The sequence below is a fragment of the Theobroma cacao genome, chromosome 9 (genome assembly GCF_053813885.1).
Source record: "Theobroma cacao isolate CCN51 chromosome 9, ASM5381388v1, whole genome shotgun sequence".
Taxonomy (NCBI): domain Eukaryota; kingdom Viridiplantae; phylum Streptophyta; class Magnoliopsida; order Malvales; family Malvaceae; genus Theobroma; species Theobroma cacao.
The window spans coordinates 8,482,391-8,502,180 of NC_142647.1; the positions used below are offsets into that span (position 1 = coordinate 8,482,391).

The 19,790-nt window shown below is 36.0% G+C and overlaps 4 protein-coding genes across 8 annotated transcripts; 3 read left to right on the forward strand and 1 right to left on the reverse strand.

The window, feature by feature from the left end:
- Positions 1–209: 209 nt before the first annotated feature.
- PPD5 (PsbP domain protein (Mog1/PsbP/DUF1795-like photosystem II reaction center PsbP family protein)) lies at positions 210–4,265 on the reverse strand. Its single transcript, XM_007013675.3, has 11 exons — positions 4,132–4,265; positions 3,850–4,031; positions 2,881–2,989; positions 2,397–2,446; positions 2,156–2,223; positions 1,970–2,068; positions 1,446–1,505; positions 1,234–1,293; positions 1,082–1,136; positions 625–674; positions 210–523 (listed from the first exon to the last, which is right to left on the reverse strand). Exons 1-11 carry the CDS (start codon positions 4,182–4,184, stop codon positions 425–427), a joined length of 885 nt encoding a protein of 294 aa, XP_007013737.3. The 5' UTR covers positions 4,185–4,265; the 3' UTR covers positions 210–424.
- A 661-nt stretch (positions 4,266–4,926) lies between these two features.
- Positions 4,927–9,468, forward strand: CID5 (CTC-interacting domain 5). 4 transcript variants are annotated; one of them, XM_018127510.2, is made up of 4 exons: positions 4,927–5,056; positions 6,022–6,471; positions 7,976–8,064; positions 9,024–9,165. In XM_018127510.2, exons 2-3 carry the CDS (start codon positions 6,043–6,045, stop codon positions 8,045–8,047), a joined length of 501 nt encoding a protein of 166 aa, XP_017982999.2. In that variant the 5' UTR covers positions 4,927–5,056; positions 6,022–6,042; the 3' UTR covers positions 8,048–8,064; positions 9,024–9,165. The 4 variants fall into 4 exon arrangements, with proteins under 4 accessions (XP_017982999.2, XP_088666329.1, XP_007013738.3 ...); XM_088810203.1 differs by lacking the exon at positions 9,024–9,165 and adding an exon at positions 8,165–8,181; XM_007013676.3 differs by lacking the exon at positions 7,976–8,064 and having other exon boundaries at positions 9,024–9,468.
- Positions 9,469–9,747: 279 nt separating this feature from the next.
- LOC18588933 (uncharacterized) lies at positions 9,748–15,164 on the forward strand. 2 transcript variants are annotated; one of them, XM_088810034.1, is made up of 4 exons: positions 10,290–10,474; positions 10,576–12,911; positions 13,058–13,147; positions 14,208–15,164. In XM_088810034.1, the coding sequence occupies exons 1-2, from the start codon at positions 10,421–10,423 to the stop codon at positions 12,454–12,456; spliced, it is 1,935 nt and encodes a 644-aa protein (XP_088666160.1). In that variant the 5' UTR covers positions 10,290–10,420; the 3' UTR covers positions 12,457–12,911; positions 13,058–13,147; positions 14,208–15,164. The 2 variants fall into 2 exon arrangements, with proteins under 2 accessions (XP_007013742.3, XP_088666160.1); XM_007013680.3 differs by having other exon boundaries at positions 9,748–12,911.
- A 261-nt stretch (positions 15,165–15,425) lies between these two features.
- LOC18588934 (DNAJ heat shock family protein) lies at positions 15,426–19,678 on the forward strand. Its single transcript, XM_007013681.3, has 3 exons — positions 15,426–16,193; positions 17,820–18,217; positions 18,801–19,678. The coding sequence occupies exons 1-3, from the start codon at positions 16,029–16,031 to the stop codon at positions 19,237–19,239; spliced, it is 1,002 nt and encodes a 333-aa protein (XP_007013743.3). The 5' UTR covers positions 15,426–16,028; the 3' UTR covers positions 19,240–19,678.
- Positions 19,679–19,790: the final 112 nt, after the last annotated feature.

The window sequence follows — 19,790 nt, forward strand, 5'->3', positions numbered from 1 at the left end:
AGTCAGTGTAAAGGGTGAAAAGAAAATTCAGATTAGTTTAAAGACACTGAGGGAGTGGTTCTTTCTTTCATTCGTTTCACTGCCACTCCCATATAAGCAATCTCCAGCAAGCATGTTTGTTTAATTTTACAATATAAGCAATTTCGAGAATAGGACAGCAAACCATTACCAGTGTAATGCACTTGCTCCTTGCATACTTTTCATGTCCATATATGAAAAATATCAAGTCTTATTTCATCATGCTTCATTCGATTTGTCAAAGCGGATGGCAATAAAAAGAAAAGAATCACATGACAACAGAGTTTTGAAATTGTTAAAACTTTACACTTGAAATCAATTCCGTGGAGGGGGAAAAACAATGACCACCCCAACAAGACAAATAAAAATAAAGAGAAGGGAAGGAGAGAGGGAGGGAGGGAGGTTGTCACCAAAATCTCCATGGATCCTTGTATGGAGGAACATAATTATCTGTGGGTGGAAGAAGGTGAAAGGATGCAACAGTCTGTTCCAATAAGGGGCCCATCTGCATTACGTAAGCTTGGCTTAGTAAATAATCCACACATTTATTATAGCTTAGAAGAGAGAAAGGGTCATGTATTATTGTGGTGAGAGAGAAAGGGGGACCTTAGTCCACTGCTGGCTAAGCGTTGAAGCACTTAGAGAGTACAGATAACCTGCAATGCACATTTGCATAGTTGAATGAAAAGATGATTTGCAGAAATCCTATAAACACAAACATAAAATGATTTGTAGTGCCATAAGAGATCAGTAAATCACCATCTTAAGTCTCAACCATTGACTATGTAACCACGGTAGAAACTTGTTATCTGAGCTTAAATGGGTGAGGCATGTTTCTATATCTTTTTCCTCTCTCCATTGGAAATAAATTGGCAGATGAGCTATGTAGATCAAAAATTGATTAAGCAGTTTATTTTCATTCTAAATCTTAGGGTTTCAACACTCGAGGAAGTTTCAATTTCAAAACTTATGAGAAATTAGAAAGTAGACTTTGTTGCACAGAATGAAATAGAACAGCTACGTCTTTCGAAAATGAGGAATGACAGAAATTTGCTGATCCTACCTTCCCGTTCAGCTGTTGAAGCAACATAATGTCGGTAAAGGTTTGGTTCTTGAGCCTGCACATATCCACTAAAGGCATCAACAACCCACGAAAAGGGCAAAGCTGTACACATCTTTGCACCAAGAATTACTGGTGAGAGAGGAAACACTTACGGATTTGGTCGGTGATTTGCGAACAAGGTATTCATAGTACCAATATTGCTCACCATCAATCTGAGAAAAATGAAAAAGAGAATGAAACAAGTGGCATAGATCACTCATAGTAGTTATGTAATTTCCAAAGCTTTTAGTTGTATATCAATTCTACAAAAATCTAAACTGTCAAAAATGGCAATCATAAATTAAGCAAGGTTTTTAAAGCTTACTTCACTAGCATGCGCATCAAGAACTGAACTCTCGCTCATGCGCTGACTTGAGGTGACACGCTGCCAAAATATGTAGAATTTCAAATGAGAATCCACTCAATGAAGTTAAGTTTTCAGCAATTAAATATAAGAATCCTTCCAGAGACCGTTATTTACTTGTTCATTTTTTAATTTACTCGGACAAAGAGTAAAGATCTTTTGACACTTGCAAGCAGGTCTAGAATAATATTAATTGATTACACGGTTCAACCTCCGTAAGACAGTTCCAACTTTAGTTTAATGTCTATAAAAATGTTCAGACATTCACCTAGGAGACATGTATCACTGCCAACAAATACATAACATATAAAAATTTTTGAGGTTGCTTATATTTTCTATTGCAAATCTCAGTTTCCCACAGATTTCAGTCTTAATTACATATTTCGGAAATTTTCAGGTGAAAGAGCCAAAATTCCAAATATGCAAGTTATCTAACATACATGTGAACAATGTACTAGTTAGCAAGAAAAAGTCATTTGCATTACCAGCGCAGACTTGTCAGACAATACAGAATCAGCAACATCTTTTGCTGCCCAGGTCTTCTTATCCTTTGACTTTAAGAACTGAATATTTGGGGGACCTATCTGAATCAAAGGATGAAATAAATTCATAAACCTCGAACAGCTAAGTAAGAGGATGAAATTCAGCAAGATATAGTTTTATAAAATTACCGAAACAGAAATGATGAGATTATCAGCTATGTCAACACGTTCAGACACAATGCGCAGGCGTGCATCAGCTGCATTATATATAAATGATCTAGTTAGATATATCATATGGTTTGCATCCACAACATAATTCTGTCTTGGAAATAGTGCTACAAAACTTGGAATCCTATAATTAACATTGATAAAAATGTTTTTGCAAGAGGAACTTTTCTTTTTTCAAGCTGTGAGATTGAATAAGACTTACGAGACAGTGGTGCAGCGGATGAATAGCGTTCAGGCTTTCTAGATTCCACCCTTCAGAAAAATGCAGAAAGTGTCATGTTCCTACAATTTTAGGCCAACAATAGATAATAATAATAATAATAATAATAAAGCAGATAAGTGGTTTGTTTTTACACGAGTAATATTAAAGTGAATATATGAAAGGTGTATCAGCATCTCATTGTGAAACAAAGGGCAGATGTCCTTTAAACAAAATCTGTAACTGTAATTTAACTCCACTGAAGGTACTTCTTAGTGGAAATGTGAATTATACAGCACAAACTGTAACAGGGATCAATTGCTTCTATAGCAGTAAATTAGGCGGTTGCGGAACAGGGATGAGAGTGATGGAGAAGAGTCCACAAAATGTTTTATTTACAAATTTCTTAGTTATCATTATATATGATAAAATAATAAAAAAAGGCAGCAAGTCATATCGCATATAAATTTTGATACTGAACACCTACCATTTGAAGAGGAATTTCTTATATGGCAACTCCACTGGATATGAATAGGTATAAGCATTTATTTCATCAACGATTGAAGCCATTTTTACATCTTCCTCAGCAAGACACCCTGCAATAAGCTTTCTATAATACTTGGAAGAAAATGGAGAAGAGTATGGACATAGAAAAACTTGAAAAACTAAAGAAGATGAAGTTTCCACTGTGGAATTGTCAAAGCCCCGGAGTAGTAGGAATAATAACAAAAGAAAATTTAGAACTTCCCGTCATGATCCTCTAGATAAAGATTTGAAGAAGGATCTAGCTGAATTTCTAGAAATAAAGGTTTTAGCAAATCAGTTTTGCTAAAGTGAAGAACTGGGGATCAGACACATATCAATTTCCAGAACCATACTGTTGTGATCTGAAAAAACTAGAAGTTGCTTAAATGCAATGATGATAAGTTTAGATTGCCAATTTCTTTACATAAGCTCAAGTCCCAGCATGGATGCCTCACTTAATAATAGTTTAGTCAATTAAGCACTATGATTAAACTTTTTATTTGTGGGGTTTTTATCATTCTTTATAGATAACAAAGGCAATTCCTTCGGTCAAAGGCATAAACTCAAATTCATCGAAATCAAAATCAAAAGTAGCATACATAATCTAATTATAACTCATCATGAAAATTTTCCATCAGTGCTGACAAAAGGGCATATGAGACATTTTAATCATGAACTACAGCATTTCACTTACCCTATTTAATTTCAAAGCAAAAAAGAATAATGCATAGGTAAACCAAATGTTATGCTCCTTAATCAAGGGATTTTTTTTAAAGGGTTAAAGCCACCACTTAAAAGCTTTAAATAAGTGAGTTTCCAACTGTCATTTTCAACATTCATAAACGTGAACTAGTCAATGACCATTAGTCTCCTTCAACATTCAAAAATAAAACCAATATGCTATTAAAAACAAAAGTAAAGAGCTATATACCTGAAGATGGAAGAAGTGTACAAAGTGAAGAAGAAAGAGCAAAAAGCAGCAAATCCCTTCTCCATAACACGTCTTGGGATGTGGGTTTTGAAGGAAGACTATAACAAACTGTGATTTTCTCATGCAATCTTCTACTGTAATTACTATTCTTATCACTTAGCATTCTACTGCCTGGGTCATACCTGAAAGGATAAAAACCCCCACATTAAAAAAGACTTGCAAGTTGAGAAGAAACAAAGGAAAAGGAAAGAGAGAAAAGAGAGAGAGAGAGAGAGAGAGAACCTGAGGAAATGGAGGGTTGGGAGGGAAAGAAGAGAGGGAGACAGAACCACCATTGTTCCTAACCTCTCCTACAGCTTGCTTTCTTTCTTTCTTGGTTAGCTCAACTCATCCACCTGATTTTCCTTTCCTTTTTTTAATCTTTTTAGATTTTCTTACTCTTATTCTTTGAAATAGGTTATGTTCTTCTACAACTCGGCACAATCGAGTAAAACTGACTAACCGATAATGTATGGCTACGTGGAATGCTACTTCTCATTTTTTTTCTTTTTCCTTTTTCCAATCTTTTGGTAGTAATTAATAAGAAATATAAAGTAATAAATTAATCATTTCATCATAAGTTGAATTTAAAGTTAAATTTTCTCTTAAAGTGATTTATTACATATGATATGAATAGGATAGTACAAAATAATTGTTTAAAACTATTAGCATTTTATTATTAATTATCTATTATTAAATACTTTTTTAAAAAATATTTTTTATAGTAATTTTTAACATTTTTAATCAAATTACAACGTTGAAATTACAGTCATTGAAAAATAAAAATAGATTTAATTCATCACTTTAAAATTATATTTGAACTTTATCTCTTTTAAATATTAATCTTAATAACGAAACAATATTGTCAAAAAAAATAATAATAAAACAACATTGATATCAGCGAGCGGGTTAACCCGTTTCACGAATTTTCTAAGGAATTCGTAAACCGAAACCCGATTGAAGTTAAGTCGGTTTCCAAACAGGTCGCCAACGTCACCACTGCTTTCAAGTAAACGTGCACCCCCCCCCCCCCCCCCCCCCCCCCTCTTTCTCCCCTCACTAAAATGCTTTGTGATTGCTTTCATTTTAATCGCAGATCTCTTCAATCAATTGATCATCGTCTTCTTCTTTTTTTCCCCGACGATCTTCATACGTTTAGGATACTCTGGTAATTTCTCTTCCACTTTTCCTTCTGGTTTTCCGATCACACAAACTCCACCGAATCACGGAATCTTGTTCTTTTCTCTTGTATATCTTTATCGAATTCTTTGCTTTGTTTTCTAATTGTGTTCTTTCTAATCTTTGATTTTGGTTATTTTTACTTTTCTTTTGGTTGATCTTCCGACGCTTTGAATTCGAGAACGTTATCGAAGAAAAAAAGCTTAATGGAATTTTCGTTACTAGATTGCTTTCTTGATTGCATTCTCTGAAAAAATTTAAAGAAATTATGCATTTCTTCATAATTTATTTCTCCTTTTTTTGTGGTTGTTAATGTTCTATTTCTTGATCAGGTGCTTACAATTTTTTTTCCTGTTTATAAAGTCGATCTTAAAAAATTGATCATACTAGTCTTTGTTGGACTTTACCTTTCAAGCTTTGATAAACAAATCATATGATGGAGCTGATTATCTTTTATATTTATGTGTAGAGAGGCTTATTTATTGTAAAGTAATTTTGTCACTGAATTTGATTATTGTTATGGTTATAACATTATCACATTATGGTTATTTGAAGAGCAGCAGTCATAAGTAGCAAAATGGAGTTTATTTTATATTATCGGCTTGATAGAGATTAGATGCTGCTTTTTTTTTTTCATATATAAATTGCTACTTGGTATCCATGCCTTGTAGTAAATGTTAAACAGAAATCATAAACCCACAGGATTCTATTTTGGATGTGAATGCTACCCAAATTTATTGTTAATTACAATTTACAAATAATTTTCTCTTTTTTTTTTCTTAGTTCTTTGGAACTTTACTTAGTAACTTTCTTTCATTTTACTGTTTTTGCTAATAGGCTCACCTCATATTAATTGTCCTGGTGTCAAACATTTCCTCTTTGTCTGTTATTCTTTTGAAGCATGAAGGATTTGCCTCATTTTCTAAATAATTTTTCTTTTGGCTAAATGAATAGTATTCTTTTTTCACAAAGCCAATGAAGCCAGGAGTTTCTTCATTGAATCCTTATGCAGCATCATACATACCTCTCGCCAAAAGGGAGGGAAATGATAATGTGGCAGCTAAAGATATTAAGCGTGGCAATGAGACTGCTTGGTACGAACCATCCTCACATTTGGCACATAACCCGCACCATAGCAATACTTCACTTGACTCTGTGACTCATGGCACTGGAAAGCACCAGATTCCTGAAGCTTGTGCACTGAAAAGCCATCCTGCCCATGGCTCCTTGATGCAAAATCTGGGAGAAATGACTGACAAGCAGATTATGGATGAAGAATTTGACATGGATTTGGAGTATCTTTGCATGATATTCCCTGGTTTATCCAATGAGTCTCTTCTGGATGTCTACTGGGTAAATAATAGAGACTTAGAAGCCACTGTTGACATGCTGAACCAACTTGAGGTAAATTTTGGCTAACTTTATTTTATGGGTAAAATACCCTCACCTCCTAAACTTTTAGCCATAATTCTACATGGGTCTATTAGTTTTCAAAATAGATAGTTTGCCTAAAAAGAATATCCTTCGCTGGACACATAAATCCAGCCGTTTGGCTAACTTTATTTTATGAGAAAAATACCCTCACCCTCTTTAACTTTTAGCCATAATTTCACGCAAGAATATTAGTTTTCAAAATAGACAGTCCGTCTCAAAAGAATATCTTTCGTTGGACACATAATTCAACTCTTAGTCAATCGCTAATGTTTTTGATAGTTTGATGACTTGACAATATTGAAAGTATAATTTTACTTTCTATTAATTTTAAAAATTATTACACTATAAATTATAAATTTTCATTTTTAATTTTTTTTCCTATTAAAAAAAATCTATCCCATACCAGATCGGGCTTCAGCCATATCTCCTAGCCCCTGTGCTCCCCAAGATAGTCACGCCCCCCAACCCCAGTGTGCTACCCAGGGGAGCGCAAAGATCCGCGCTTCGGTTCCTTTGTGGAGCGCAGGGTGGGGAGGTGCGGCTCTCTTGGGGGTGGCTGGCTAGGAGCATCGCCAATTGACTTGAAAAAAAAAAAAAAAAAATAGTGAAAAGAGGTAGAAAGAAAATGGGTATTTTTAACATTTCACACTTGTCTGTTAACATTGTTTATGTGTTTGAAGCGGATTGTTCATTTTGAAAACTAATGAAGTTGCGTGAAATTATGACTAAAAGTTAAGACATGAGGGTATTTTACCTTTATTTTATAGTTTATAAATATTTTGGGTAAAATACTCTGACCTTTTAAGTTTTGATCGAAATTATACAGAGGTTTATTAGTTTTCGAAATAGACATTCTGTTCCAAAAAAAATATTTTTCGCTGGACACGTAAATCCAATCGTTAGTCAACCGTTAATATTTCTATCAACTTGCTGACGTGGCAAGGATAAAAAGATAATTTTATCCTTAATTAATTTTTATAATTACTAGTATATAATTTTATTATTTTTTATTTTTAGTAATTAAAAAAAAATATCCCCATCAGGGGAGCATCAGAGCTCCCTTGAGGAGCCTCGATCAGGGCTCCCAAGGAAGCACTTGGTGCTCCCCAAATGGCGAGGCCCAAATCGAGCTCCCTAAGGGAGCATTCGGTGCTCCCCTAGGGACCCTGATCGATGCTTTCCTCCCTTGGGAGCATTGATTGGTGCTATTTTTTTTATTTTTTTTTTAAATGATAATAATTTTTTAAATTAATAAAGAAAGAAAAGGTATTTTATTCTTTTCATAACTTCTGTTAACGGTGTTTGTGCTCTTGGGAGGAGTGTCCATTTCGAAAACTAATGGACCTCTGTGTAATTTCGATCAAAACTTAGGGGGTCAGGGTATTTTAACTTTTTTTGTCAGAGTGATATTGGTGGATTATTTTTCTTCAGTCCTTCTCATCATGATTTTTTCTTTTCACTTTTGTTTCTTGAGCCATGGGAGGATGAATGTTTGAGCTCCTCTTCTGCTGTTCTATCTCGCACATCTCCAAATATCCTGCTATGAAGGGTGCTAATAGTGAAGTAATTAAATTTCTGAACAATTTTCTGATTTTGTTGTCAGATAACATATTTCACCTGATGTTCTATTTTTGGCTTTGACTAATAACTGTATGACATCAAGGAGCTTGGGATCTACTCCGTTTTCTGGGCCACTTCAGCATGGCCATAGTTTTCTTCTTCATTTGTTTAGGTCTTTTCTTTCGTTCAACTTCTGACCTCCTTATGATATTTCAGAAGATCAGTAATAGTGACTGCAAATGAATGAAAATTTTCCGCTCTTTTTGCTTCCCCCACTTTTGGGCTCTCATCTGATATTATGCATTGTAGATTTACATTATTGACTTGTCATTCATATTTGGTTCTTGCCATACTTATGTCATTTTGTTCTTTTATTGTTCTTTCACCATCACTGTTGGCTGAATGTATCAGAAGTGATGGTTCGTATATTGGGTCATTTTGTTCAGTAAATTCGTTTGTCACTTTGTTCGATAAATTTGTTTGTAACGTTGTCTTTATTCTGTAATTCCATCGAATGCAGGTTAATTGGGTGGGGTAAAGGGAATTCCTCTTAAGTGTGGGCCAGATGTTTTAATCATGAATGGAGTGCAGCATGCATCTTGTGTGGTCATTGTATGACAAATTCTTTATGCCGTTTGCTTCAGCTTATCAGTAGTTATAGGAACTACAGGGGGTTTTAGACTAAACCTAATATTTAATTCTTTTGCTACATAGAAGAAAATATTTAAAAGAGAAGGAAACAGAAAGAAATAAAAAATGTTTTGTTTTGTGATGGCTACTATATTCCATTTTTTGCCATTCTGTGAGATATGCTGAATCATGGTCATTCCTTGGGTTTCTGTTGGAAGTGATTTCTGGAGTATATGCCATGTTAATTTTCAAATTGTGGATGAATGAGTTTGAAAAATGTTTTCTTTTACGCTCTTTGGTATTCATGGAAAATGAATTGTTGCCTTATGCAGATGTACACTGTTGAGTCTTCTGAAACTCTTCCCGACACCTTGGATATTGGTGATGTCTCTGAATCTGGGTCTTCAGCAACCTGCGGTGCTCTTAAACTGAAGAACGTGGCAGGCGAAGCCAGTGCCTCTTCATCTGGTTCTGCAGAACCTGCTGTTGCCTCCTGATTGACTTAGTGAAAGATTCTAAGTGGTCTTCTTTTTTTTTTTTTTTTTTACTTGTGCCTGTTTGTGGATAAGAAGTATACAAGTAGGGGATCTTTCATGAAGGACGAGAAAAATTATACTTGCTATAACATTTGAAGGGTTAAGGTTTGTATAGTTGTACGCTGCTTGCCTCCGATTTCTGTACTGCTTTTGGGGCTTATGGTTTGGTGAAAAGCTCCTTGTGCAGTTAACATGCAAATCCTAGTTTTCATCAGAAATGAAAATGACTTACGTTTGTTCATGTTGTTGGTTTATGTTTTCTTGAGGATGCATCGATTTAGATTTTTTAACCTCTTTTGATAGCTCTAAACTGTGCAGTTGCCGAGCCCTGTTTCGGAATAATGCAAATTTTGGCCACTCAACTCTTCTCCAAATGCGTATTAATTCCACTCTTACACCATGGGACTACACCTACATTTGGTTCTGAGAATCCATAGGCCGTGGCCGTGGAAGTCTAACTCGGTTGGTCCTGTAAGAGTGTCTTCTTTCCCTTTTTTTTTTTTTTTTTTTTTTTTGGATTTGGGTGGAGAAGCTCCAGTGGAAAATTAGTTCATGAACAGCTCATGCTTAAGTTCAAAGTATAAAAAGGGAACACAAAAACCTCAAAATAAAAAACAAAAAGCCCATAGCCGAAATAAATTAGCCCACAAAGAAAAAGAGTACTGGCTGGGGACGAGAAGCTTTAAACTCTAATAGTCCGAGCCCATGCTTTAGGGCCTATACTCCATAATGTATTAATGTACCAAAACCAAGTTCTCCTCTTCACTTCCCAGCTAATCTCAGCCGACTTCCCCTCGTTCTTTTTCAGTTCCACCATTTTCTCTGACAATAGGTACTGACTCTGGAGGTACAGTTCCCCTATGTTCCTCTTTGTTTCCCAAACGTGTCCGTATCCGACACGGACACGACACCGTGCTGCAGCTCCGGTGCCGCTTGCCACTGCTTCATAACACAATATAGTTTAGCGTTTTTGTTTTCCTTTTCTCCTTCCGTCAAATTTCCTAGCATCCCAAATTTACTAAATGCAATTGTATCCCAAAAATTCAACTTTCTGTTCAAGCTTTCCATGCCTTTTTGTTTTTCTCCTGCTGTTACTTATTCATACAGAATTTGCAGAAGTTTTCGTTTTTTTGAGAGTTTTGCTACTTCCTGTGCTCTAAAGACGGTGGATTTCTTTGAACAAGCCGATACCCATGTTGCCAATTACTCAGAATTGCAGCGCAGGATGCAGAGTTATGCTATCTCAGGTGACTTTAGCAATGCTCTCTATACTCTGAGTTTGATGAAAAACATACATGGAAAACCAACTGTATATGATTGTAATGCTTTGATGTATTGTTACTTGAAGTCGAAAAACGTGTGTTGGAAAGAGTTAGTTGAAATGTACATTGGGATGAAGAGCTTTGGGCCTCAACCAAATGCATCCACTTTTAATACCCTCCTTAATGGAATGCTACGTCTTGGTAATTTGAAAGATGCGATTTTTACTGTTGAAGAGATGTGTAGGAATCATTTTGTGCCATCATTCAGTTCTTTGTCCAAAACCTTGAAAAAGGCAGTCGAAGAAGGGAACTTACTTGATTGTCTTACTGTTTTTGAGCTTATGCTGAGGTATGATTATCACCCATCTGAACCAACTTTGAATAGATTTATTTCAATGCTTTGTGAAGCTGGAATGATTTCCGGGGCTTGTTTTGTTTTCTCTCTTCTTTTGAGGAAGGGTTATGTTTTTAGTGTGTACTGTTACAATCCCATTCTATGGGCTTTATGCAAGTGTGGTCGAAGTTCTATTGCTTTGCGACTGTTTTATTTGATGAAGAAGAGAGGGTTTGTTCATAATGTGTGTTCGTATACTGCTTTGATTTATGGGTTTAGCAGAGAAGGTCTGCAGGAAGATGTTTTTCAGTGTCTAGATTTCATGCAAAGGGATGGGTGTAAGCCTAATGTGATTACATACACGATAATTATTAAGTTTCTTTTTGACAATGGGAAGTTTGAGCAGGCTATGGACTTTGTGAGTAAGATGGAAGCAGAAGGATGCGATGCTGATCTGGTTACTTATAATGTTGTTCTCCGTGAACTTTGCCATAGAGGTAGAGTGGCTGACATTTCTGAGTTCATTCAGGTGATGAATCAGAAAGGTCTTTCTCCAGATTCATACTCATATGCCGCTCTGGCTGGAGGCCTACTAAAAATAGGAAAAGTAGGGTTTGCATGCGAACTTTTGCTTGATGTAATTTCCAAGGGCTGTACTTTGGATGCTGCAGTTTATAATATCTACTTCCGATGTTTATGTCAAGTGAATAGATCAAGAGAAGCATTATCTCTTTTGAAGAGCATGATGGAAGCAGGCTTTAAGCCAAACAATGTGTCATATAACACAATCTTGAGTGGCTTTTGCAGAGAAAGAAATATTAATGAGGCTTTGGAGCTCTTGGACCATTTTGAGTGGGATGCAAATGGGCCTGATGTAGTTTCTTTCAATACAATTTTGTCTACTGCATGCCGACTGGGAAACTCTGCAATAATCCAAAGTATCTTGTGTCGCATGGAATATGAACACATTAAGCTCGATGTTTTTAGTTTGACTTGTTTGATCCAATATTTCTGCACAATTGGAAAATTTTCAGAGTGTTTGAAGTTGTTGGAGTCCATAATGCATAATGATCCTAGTTCAATTGTAATCCCTTTCAATATTCTACTACATAACCTTTGCAAGAACTGGTTACTTGGAACTGCATACTGGATTTTCAAGAACTTAAGGAACACCAAGTTCCTTCCTGACGTGACTTCATACAACATTCTTATCCATGCTTGCATAAGAGACCACAATCACCTTTTGGTTGGTCAATTATTAAGGGAAATGAATAGACAGAAACTGAAACCTGTTGCTTTTATCTATGGTTCATTAATTAGTGGCCTCTGTAAGGAAGGGAAGATATCAGTTGCTCTCCAGCTATGGAATCAAACGCTAGAGAGTGGGCTCATTCCTAGTGTTCTAATTTACAATACAATATTGCAGGCAAAGTTTCAGAGAGGCAACTTTGGGGACATTCTCTCATTACTGAAAGTCATGATAGTGGAGGGGTTTCAACCTGATGAGGCAACTCTAGGGATCCTTAATGAAGCAGTTTCAAATGGTTGGATGAAGAGATTTCCTAAAGTTGCTAAAGTTCTGGGGTGGGTGATAAGCAATGACTTTCAGAAAGAAACAGATAAAGGGCAGTAGCTGGCTGATTTATTTAGCTTTTTAAGTTTCTTCTCATTTCGTTGCTCACAGCATTTAATCATTGCTGGAAAGGCTCAGCTTCAAAACCGTATGTGGGACTCTCACCGCATACGGCTCGCACAAAGACTCCTAAATCCATCCGGAGACCTAATACTTAAAGGTGCCCATTCACAAAAATTTGCTTTGAATGCCAGACATTTTGCAATAAGTAGAAGAAGTGTGAGCATTGGATCGAGTCAATTCATTAAGCATTTCAGTCAATTTGTGCGAGCTTTATTCCTTTTGTCGATTTGTTAGAATGGACTCCGCTATAATAGCATCCCTAGCTGCTCCAACTGGAAGGGAATTAGGAATGTCCCTATTCCTTTGAACTGGATTTGATGAGTAACAAACTCTACAAAGAAGAGTGAGGTGAAGGGGCTTGGTATCTCTGAAGAAGATTCAAGCATGAAGAGGTATGCAGAGTTCATATTCAATGGGCAAAAAAAAAGGAAGATTCTTATTGCATCTATATTTTTTGTGTTTACCTGAGAAAAAAAATTATGTAAATTATTAATATTGAGAACTTACCTCTCATGTTTTCTTTTATTCTGGTATGCAGTGAAAGGGGAAAAAAAATCCTTGCATTCAGAGATATAGATTTTCTTTGCACCAAGAGCATCTGGTGTTGAACATCTTAAATATAGGAAAGGTAATGTGTGTTTATTCTTCCTATCTCTCCAATTCTTTCCCCTCTGGCCACACCCTTTTCTGTAATATTTACCCCAGGATCTGTTTGCATAAGTTTCAATTTGCTTGCTGTCATCCTTAGATGTTGGTGATTCTAGTTTCACATGCTTTATATTTGCATAGGGGCCCATGCCATGTGCTTGCTTGCTCCAATTATCAGGTGCTTCTTAGATTAGAAATGGTGTTGATTTAATTTTATTGTTTACTAAAAAATAAGCAAGTAATCTAGTTTCTTTGTACAAGTGAAATCTCTGTTGCATAGAACTTTATACTTCCTTTTTCATTTATTTTAAAATGTTGCTCTAGCATTTTATTAAAAAAAAAATTGAAGATCATGGTGTAGATTGTACATGCATTTCTTGCATGTATTTTTGAACTTTTAACCTGGGCATAGTTAGATTTAAATTTCTTGGCAAGAGCATTAAGGAGTTCTCCTTCATTTGATGCATTCAAAGAGGCCATCCATCAATGCCTAGTTAGACACATGGCAGATACCTCTAGGACTAGGCGAGCCAAATTGGCACTTGGTGCCATCCATTTATTCTCTTTTTTTCGTGTTGTATCTTAATGTATATTTTTGTGTAAGCAGTTACATCCCTTGTCTTCATCTGACATAAATAGAATCATATGTTCATTGTTTTTTCTTTGAAAATAAATCAACAAAATTTGGAATTGAAACTTTCTTAAGTAGTTCCTTCCAAGTTTTGTTGAACAGCTTAAAATTTGATTTAGATGCACCAAAATGCTGGTCTCAAGGTCAATTTAGCATTCAACGGTAGGAGATCTAAATATGATTGATAAGTGTTCATAATAGAAAAACTTATCAAGTGAGGCTTTTCATTTACTCTTTATGGCTTAGGTTAATGCTAGTGATTTGCTTTATCATTGATTATTTCAGCTCTTTGCTAATCAGCAACTTTCTAATTAACATTCTTGGGTGTCTGGATGAATATATAACAAGCATTTATTAGCACATTATCTCACCTGATATCATACATATACATTTTCTTTTTCTTTTATAGGTAAGCTGGAATTTCATCCAAGGTATGGCAAAGTGTACATGTGGAACACTTGTGTCTGACTTGTGATTGGACTAGAACAGTCTGGTACAAGGGATGTTTGGGTCTTTGAATCATAAAGAATATTTTTATAAGATTTGAGAAATTGGCTGCTGTCAATTTTTTTGTCTGGTGGATATTTCCATGGCTATTAAAATTTGGATAGCCTACACATGTTTGTATATTTGGAAGAGCAGTTGTGAAGTTAGGTTGGGAATAAGGGGCTAGATGTTCATTCAATGATCACCAGAATTAAATGGCAGTAGGGGAAGTGATTGCAGCAAATTTGAAGAAGACTCTGAAGTCCAAAAAGGTAACTGTTGGTAATCCTGATTCCCTGGGATCATTAGTCTGCCAAAATCCTGCTTAAATCAAATTCAACTTTGGTGTTATAGCTCATAACAGTCAAGGCCAAAGAGTGGTCAGAGAGGGTAAAGCGGTAAAAGTTAAGGATACTTTGACAGCAGAAGCTCTGGCTCTGAAGGTGCCTTATCGGCTAGCAGGGAATGCTTTAGAAGGGTTGCGGTTGACTGAGCTTCTGCAGTTACTGTTGCTGACGTAGAAGGGAAGGCTCAACCTCAGAAGTGGAAGATTGCCCTTATTATTTCAGAGTTCAGCAATTGGCCCAATCATTTCAGAGTTAGTTTACCATAATGCGTAAGCCCAATCAGGCTGCTGATTGAGTTGCTAGGCAGTCGAAACAGGGATGTGCCCAAAAGGTTGCTAAGCAGTTGAAACAGGGGATATGGCTCAACAGAACCCTCATTTTGAGTAAAGATGGTCTTCGTCATGAGTTGTTCCTGGCTGATTGTTACGAGTTGCTTTGGCATTCTCTTCATGGCTTCTGTCGTTGTACAAGTGCTTGTATTCTTTTTAAGTAATAAACATCATTCTTCCTTTGTAAAAACGAAAAAAAAAATTACAACTATAATTTGTCCATCTTGTCACATGTCTGACGATTGGAGCAGCCTATTTGATCCCCATATTTCAAGAAGAAGAAAAAAGAAATTTCTTCGAGGCAATGTTTCCGACCTTCAGTCAGAGTCTTTGAAAAGTCCTTCAAATAGGCAAAGGGGTCCAACTCGAAGGCGCTGCCTTTCAAAAAATGCCCCTTCGATGCAGCATCCAAACGCTGTCCTAAGATATAGCTTTACATTTGCATTTACGCGGCACTTCCATTGCAAACTGCGGACCATGATCTCCCAGGAATAGAAAAGAACAAAAAACCCAAAAAGGCCAAAGGAAAAAAGCCGAGGACCAATTCTGAAGATAAAATGCGTACTTTTAATTGTAAGACCAAACGGCAATCTGACTGACATGTCAGACATTAGTTTAGTTTCCGTTGGTTTCGGTTATATAAACTGAAGTCTCCCAAAAAACACACGGTCTTAACCAAAGAAATTCAGGCACATTCGCAAGGCACAGAGAGAACAGACAAGAGAGAGATACAAAAATCTTTTTTACCTTTTTTTTCTTTCTTGTCTTTTTCTTTTGTTCATTCAACAACAGGAAATTTTGAATCTGTCTTTAGCTTGTCTCGTCAACGTCATTAGACAATGTTAATTTTGTCTGCAAACAAAGCCTCCATTTTCCCTGTTCCGATGTTGGCGCAGTTACATGTATAGATCTTGTTTTGCAGAATTTTGATGTGATGAAATAAAAGAGAGAAATTTAAAGAAAAGTTGGTGTTTTTCTTTTTATTTTTTGGCTGGGCTTTTGTCTATCTGTTGAAATTTTTTATGATTTATAGGATTTGGATCTAATTGTAAAGAGAATAAAGAAGAAATGGGGGTGGATTATTATAATATATTGAAGGTGAACAAGAATGCAACAGATGATGATCTCAAAAAATCATACAGGAGATTGGCAATGAAATGGCATCCCGACAAGAACCCAAACAACAAGAAGGAAGCTGAAGCCAAATTCAAGCAGATCTCTGAGGCCTATGAGGCAAGTCTTTCCTTGTTTTGCTTCTCTCTTTTAATTTTCAACTTAAGAAAAAGAATGGAATCCATTTATTTTACTTTTTGTCTCTATATATATTTGATTATGGTATTTGCCTAGAAAGAAACTACGATGATGCTGATTCTATTTTAGTTAAGAAGAGGTGTTAAAATGAATGAATGTTAATGGAGGAAGGCATGATGTATTTGCTGCAAATGATAGGTAGTGCTTACACAAGGAAAAAGTGAGATAAAGTTTGTCCAAACCGGCTTCAATCTTCGAATCTGATAGCTAGCTATTAAATAGTATTAGGCATGTAAAAGTGCGTTCTTGGTCACCAAAGGGAATTAGAGCTTAGAATAAGAAAGTAATGAATAAGAATAGAAAGGGGCATAGAATAAGAAATTAAATGCATTTGCAGAAACTATATGATGTAACAGGAAGACATAGCTGCTTTCTAAGCTCTTTCCAGATTGCAGTTTTAACATGTTGTTTTCAGGCCAAAAGAGATATTGTAATGCTAATTAGTGCAGATTCTTGAAATGGGACAGAATTAGGTTTAGACTTGAGTTATCTTAAACTACTCCCCGTAACCTGGGGTCAACTATTGCAACTTTATAATTTTGTTTAGAATTTAATATTGGTTTTGTAAAGATTTTCTTACCTCTAGATATGGGTCTCAAACAAGGTGTCTTATTCTCTTTCTTCTGTGCTGCTTATGACTTGTCTTTTGCCTTAATCTAGTCTCTCCAACTACAATAATATTCTAGGTTGCTGTTGCCAGATTAATGCAGCTGTTAAAGGCTTTGTATCTGTGAATGTTCAGTAGTTCAAAGATTTCTGAAGCTATGATAAGTTTAATTGTAATCCTATCCTGACTTGGATTTTCAGCTACTTCGTTCTAAGCTTTTGCAGCTTTTTTCCTTCCTTTTTTTTCTCATGGCTTAAATTGTTAAAACAATTGAACCAAATTATAACTAATCTGATTGTCCTATTCTAGATTAATTAGGAGGGATTTACTTACGTGATTATGTGCTTTAACATTTCTTTCTAAAACTGTTTTAGCTTCTAAACTATTGTTGATTTCTTACTATCTTATTAACTGGATTAGTTAATAGTCAAATTTGAGTTCCTAAATTTATTTTATTTTAATCATCGGAAATTAATAGAGAGGTGTTAGGGTGTCTGGCTTCAAACCTGAACCTGGTGCATACCATAGGGGCTGGTTACCTCCAAGACAAAGGGTGGTTCACCCTAGAATAGGTTGTGCTTACTGCAACCTGAATTTCTTGTTTATTTTGAAGACTAATTACACCAAACATGTGCCTAAATGGCACACAATAGGTTCAAATTCCAACTTCTCCTGCATCATTATAGGCAGCATTGAGAGAGGTAAGAGTTGGTTTTAATCATCTCCTGAGATCCCTAGTTATTAAATATTCAACATCCAAGAATTTAATTATAACTTCCTTGCGTCCTGACAGAATTAAAGGAGTCACTTGTGCTACAATCTGTTGCTCTAAATTACTACTCATGATCATGGTGTCCATGTTGTCATATTGGAACCTTTTCTTTATAAAAATGGAAAAAGTAAGATGTCACATGGAGAATTAAGCTAATTTTGTGATTCAGGTCCTGAGTGACCCTCAAAAAAGAGCAGTTTATGATCAGTATGGTGAAGAAGGCTTGAAAGACATGCCACCACCAGGCAGCAGCGGACCATCATTTGGAACTGGTGGTCCAAATGGGTTTAATCCTAGGAATGCGGAGGACATCTTTGCAGAGTTCTTTGGGAGTAGTCCTTTTGGATTTGGGTCATCAGGACCTGGTAGGTCTTCAAGATTCCATTCTGATGGAGGGATGTATGGAGGATTTGGTTCGACTGACAACATTTTTCGAACTTACAGTGAGGGGACTGTACCCAGGAAACCTCCCCCAGTTGAGAGCAAATTGCCTTGCAGCCTTGAGGAGCTTTACACTGGATCAACGAGGAAGATGAAGATCTCTAGAACTGTTGTCAATTCGGCTGGGTATGAACATTCATCTCAGAACCATGCTTGTCCTGCTCTATTCCTTTTTCTTATTAAATCTCCTACCATAAGCTTTTGCTTTCTGAATTTGATTTTGCATATATGCCAACATTTTAATCTAGAAACACCCTATGTCATCATCAATGGTTCTCAAGTTTCCAAGTTTCGAACAATATTATGCATGACCCATTATTGGATTTTCTTGATTGAATTTCCCAGAAAATATAGTTTTGTGCTCCAAGGATGGAACTGATGAAATTCTATAGTTGAAACTTTCATCAAAGATGGACGCTTTCTATGTACCTTTTCTTCTGCAGGTTGACAGAAAGCATGCATTTAACCTATTTATGGAACTAAAGAGGGAAAAAGAAAGAAAAAAGTTTCAAACTGTATGTTGGTAGACAAATTTATTGTTTCTTTCATGGTTTGTGTTTTTTTGTTTTCCTTGCATGTATTTCTTTTTCATGCTGAAATCTATTTATTGTTGTGATAGTGGCATCATTATTGGTTGCTTTATATCTACAGCAAGCTAGAGTTTCTATCTTTAATCTCGCTGATTGAATAATAATTTGTAAACTTATAGGCGGCAAGTACAGGAAACAGAAATATTAACCATTGATGTGAAGCCAGGGTGGAAGAAAGGAACGAAGATTACTTTCCCAGATAAAGGGAATGAGCAACCAAATCAGCTTCCAGCAGACCTTGTATTTGTCATTGATGAGAAACCCCATGATTTTTACAAAAGAGATGGCAACGACCTTGTTGTCAACCAAAGGGTGTCACTAGCAGAGGCACTTGGGGGCACAACGGTAAATCTTGTTACTCTGGATGGGCGTAGTTTGTCATTGCCTGTGACCGATATTATCAGCCCTGGTTATGAACTTGTTGTTGCCAGAGAAGGAATGCCTATAGCAAAGGAGCCTGGTAATAGAGGTGATCTTAGAATCAAATTTGAGGTGAAGTTCCCTACAAGGTTGACTCCAGAGCAACGAGCCGGACTCAAACGTGCTCTAGGGGGTTGAAGTAGGAAGTATTCCATATGTACCAAAACCATTATTTCCAGGCAGGACTTAAACACCGAAGCTGTCTCTGTTAGAGTAATTGACTGGCATCTTCAACAGGGAGAGTTACCTTGCCTGTGTATCATAGTTTACCGCCCGATCATCGTGTTGGGTACATTGAACTTGCCTCAATCAGTATCTTTAACTCCTTTTGGCCAAAAAATATCCCACCCCCGTCACCTAATATTCATTTTGTTTTTATTATTATTATTATTATTTTTATTCTTTTCTTTCCCATCGTTTGCTTTGTTTAATTGCTTAGATTCTATACAAGTTAGGCGTTGAAATTCTCATTTTCCATACAAGATATCCATCTGCAACATGTATAATCCATTCTCCAGTCCATCTGTAATTGTAACTTTTCGAAGTGATAATATATGGATTTATTCAACAAGCCTGATCAATTCCATGTTTGAACATGAATTGTTTTCCTTTCTATTTTCATAATTCATAACTTATGAGAGTTGAACTTCCTCTAACAACAAAAATCAAAAGGTACAAATTGAATAACT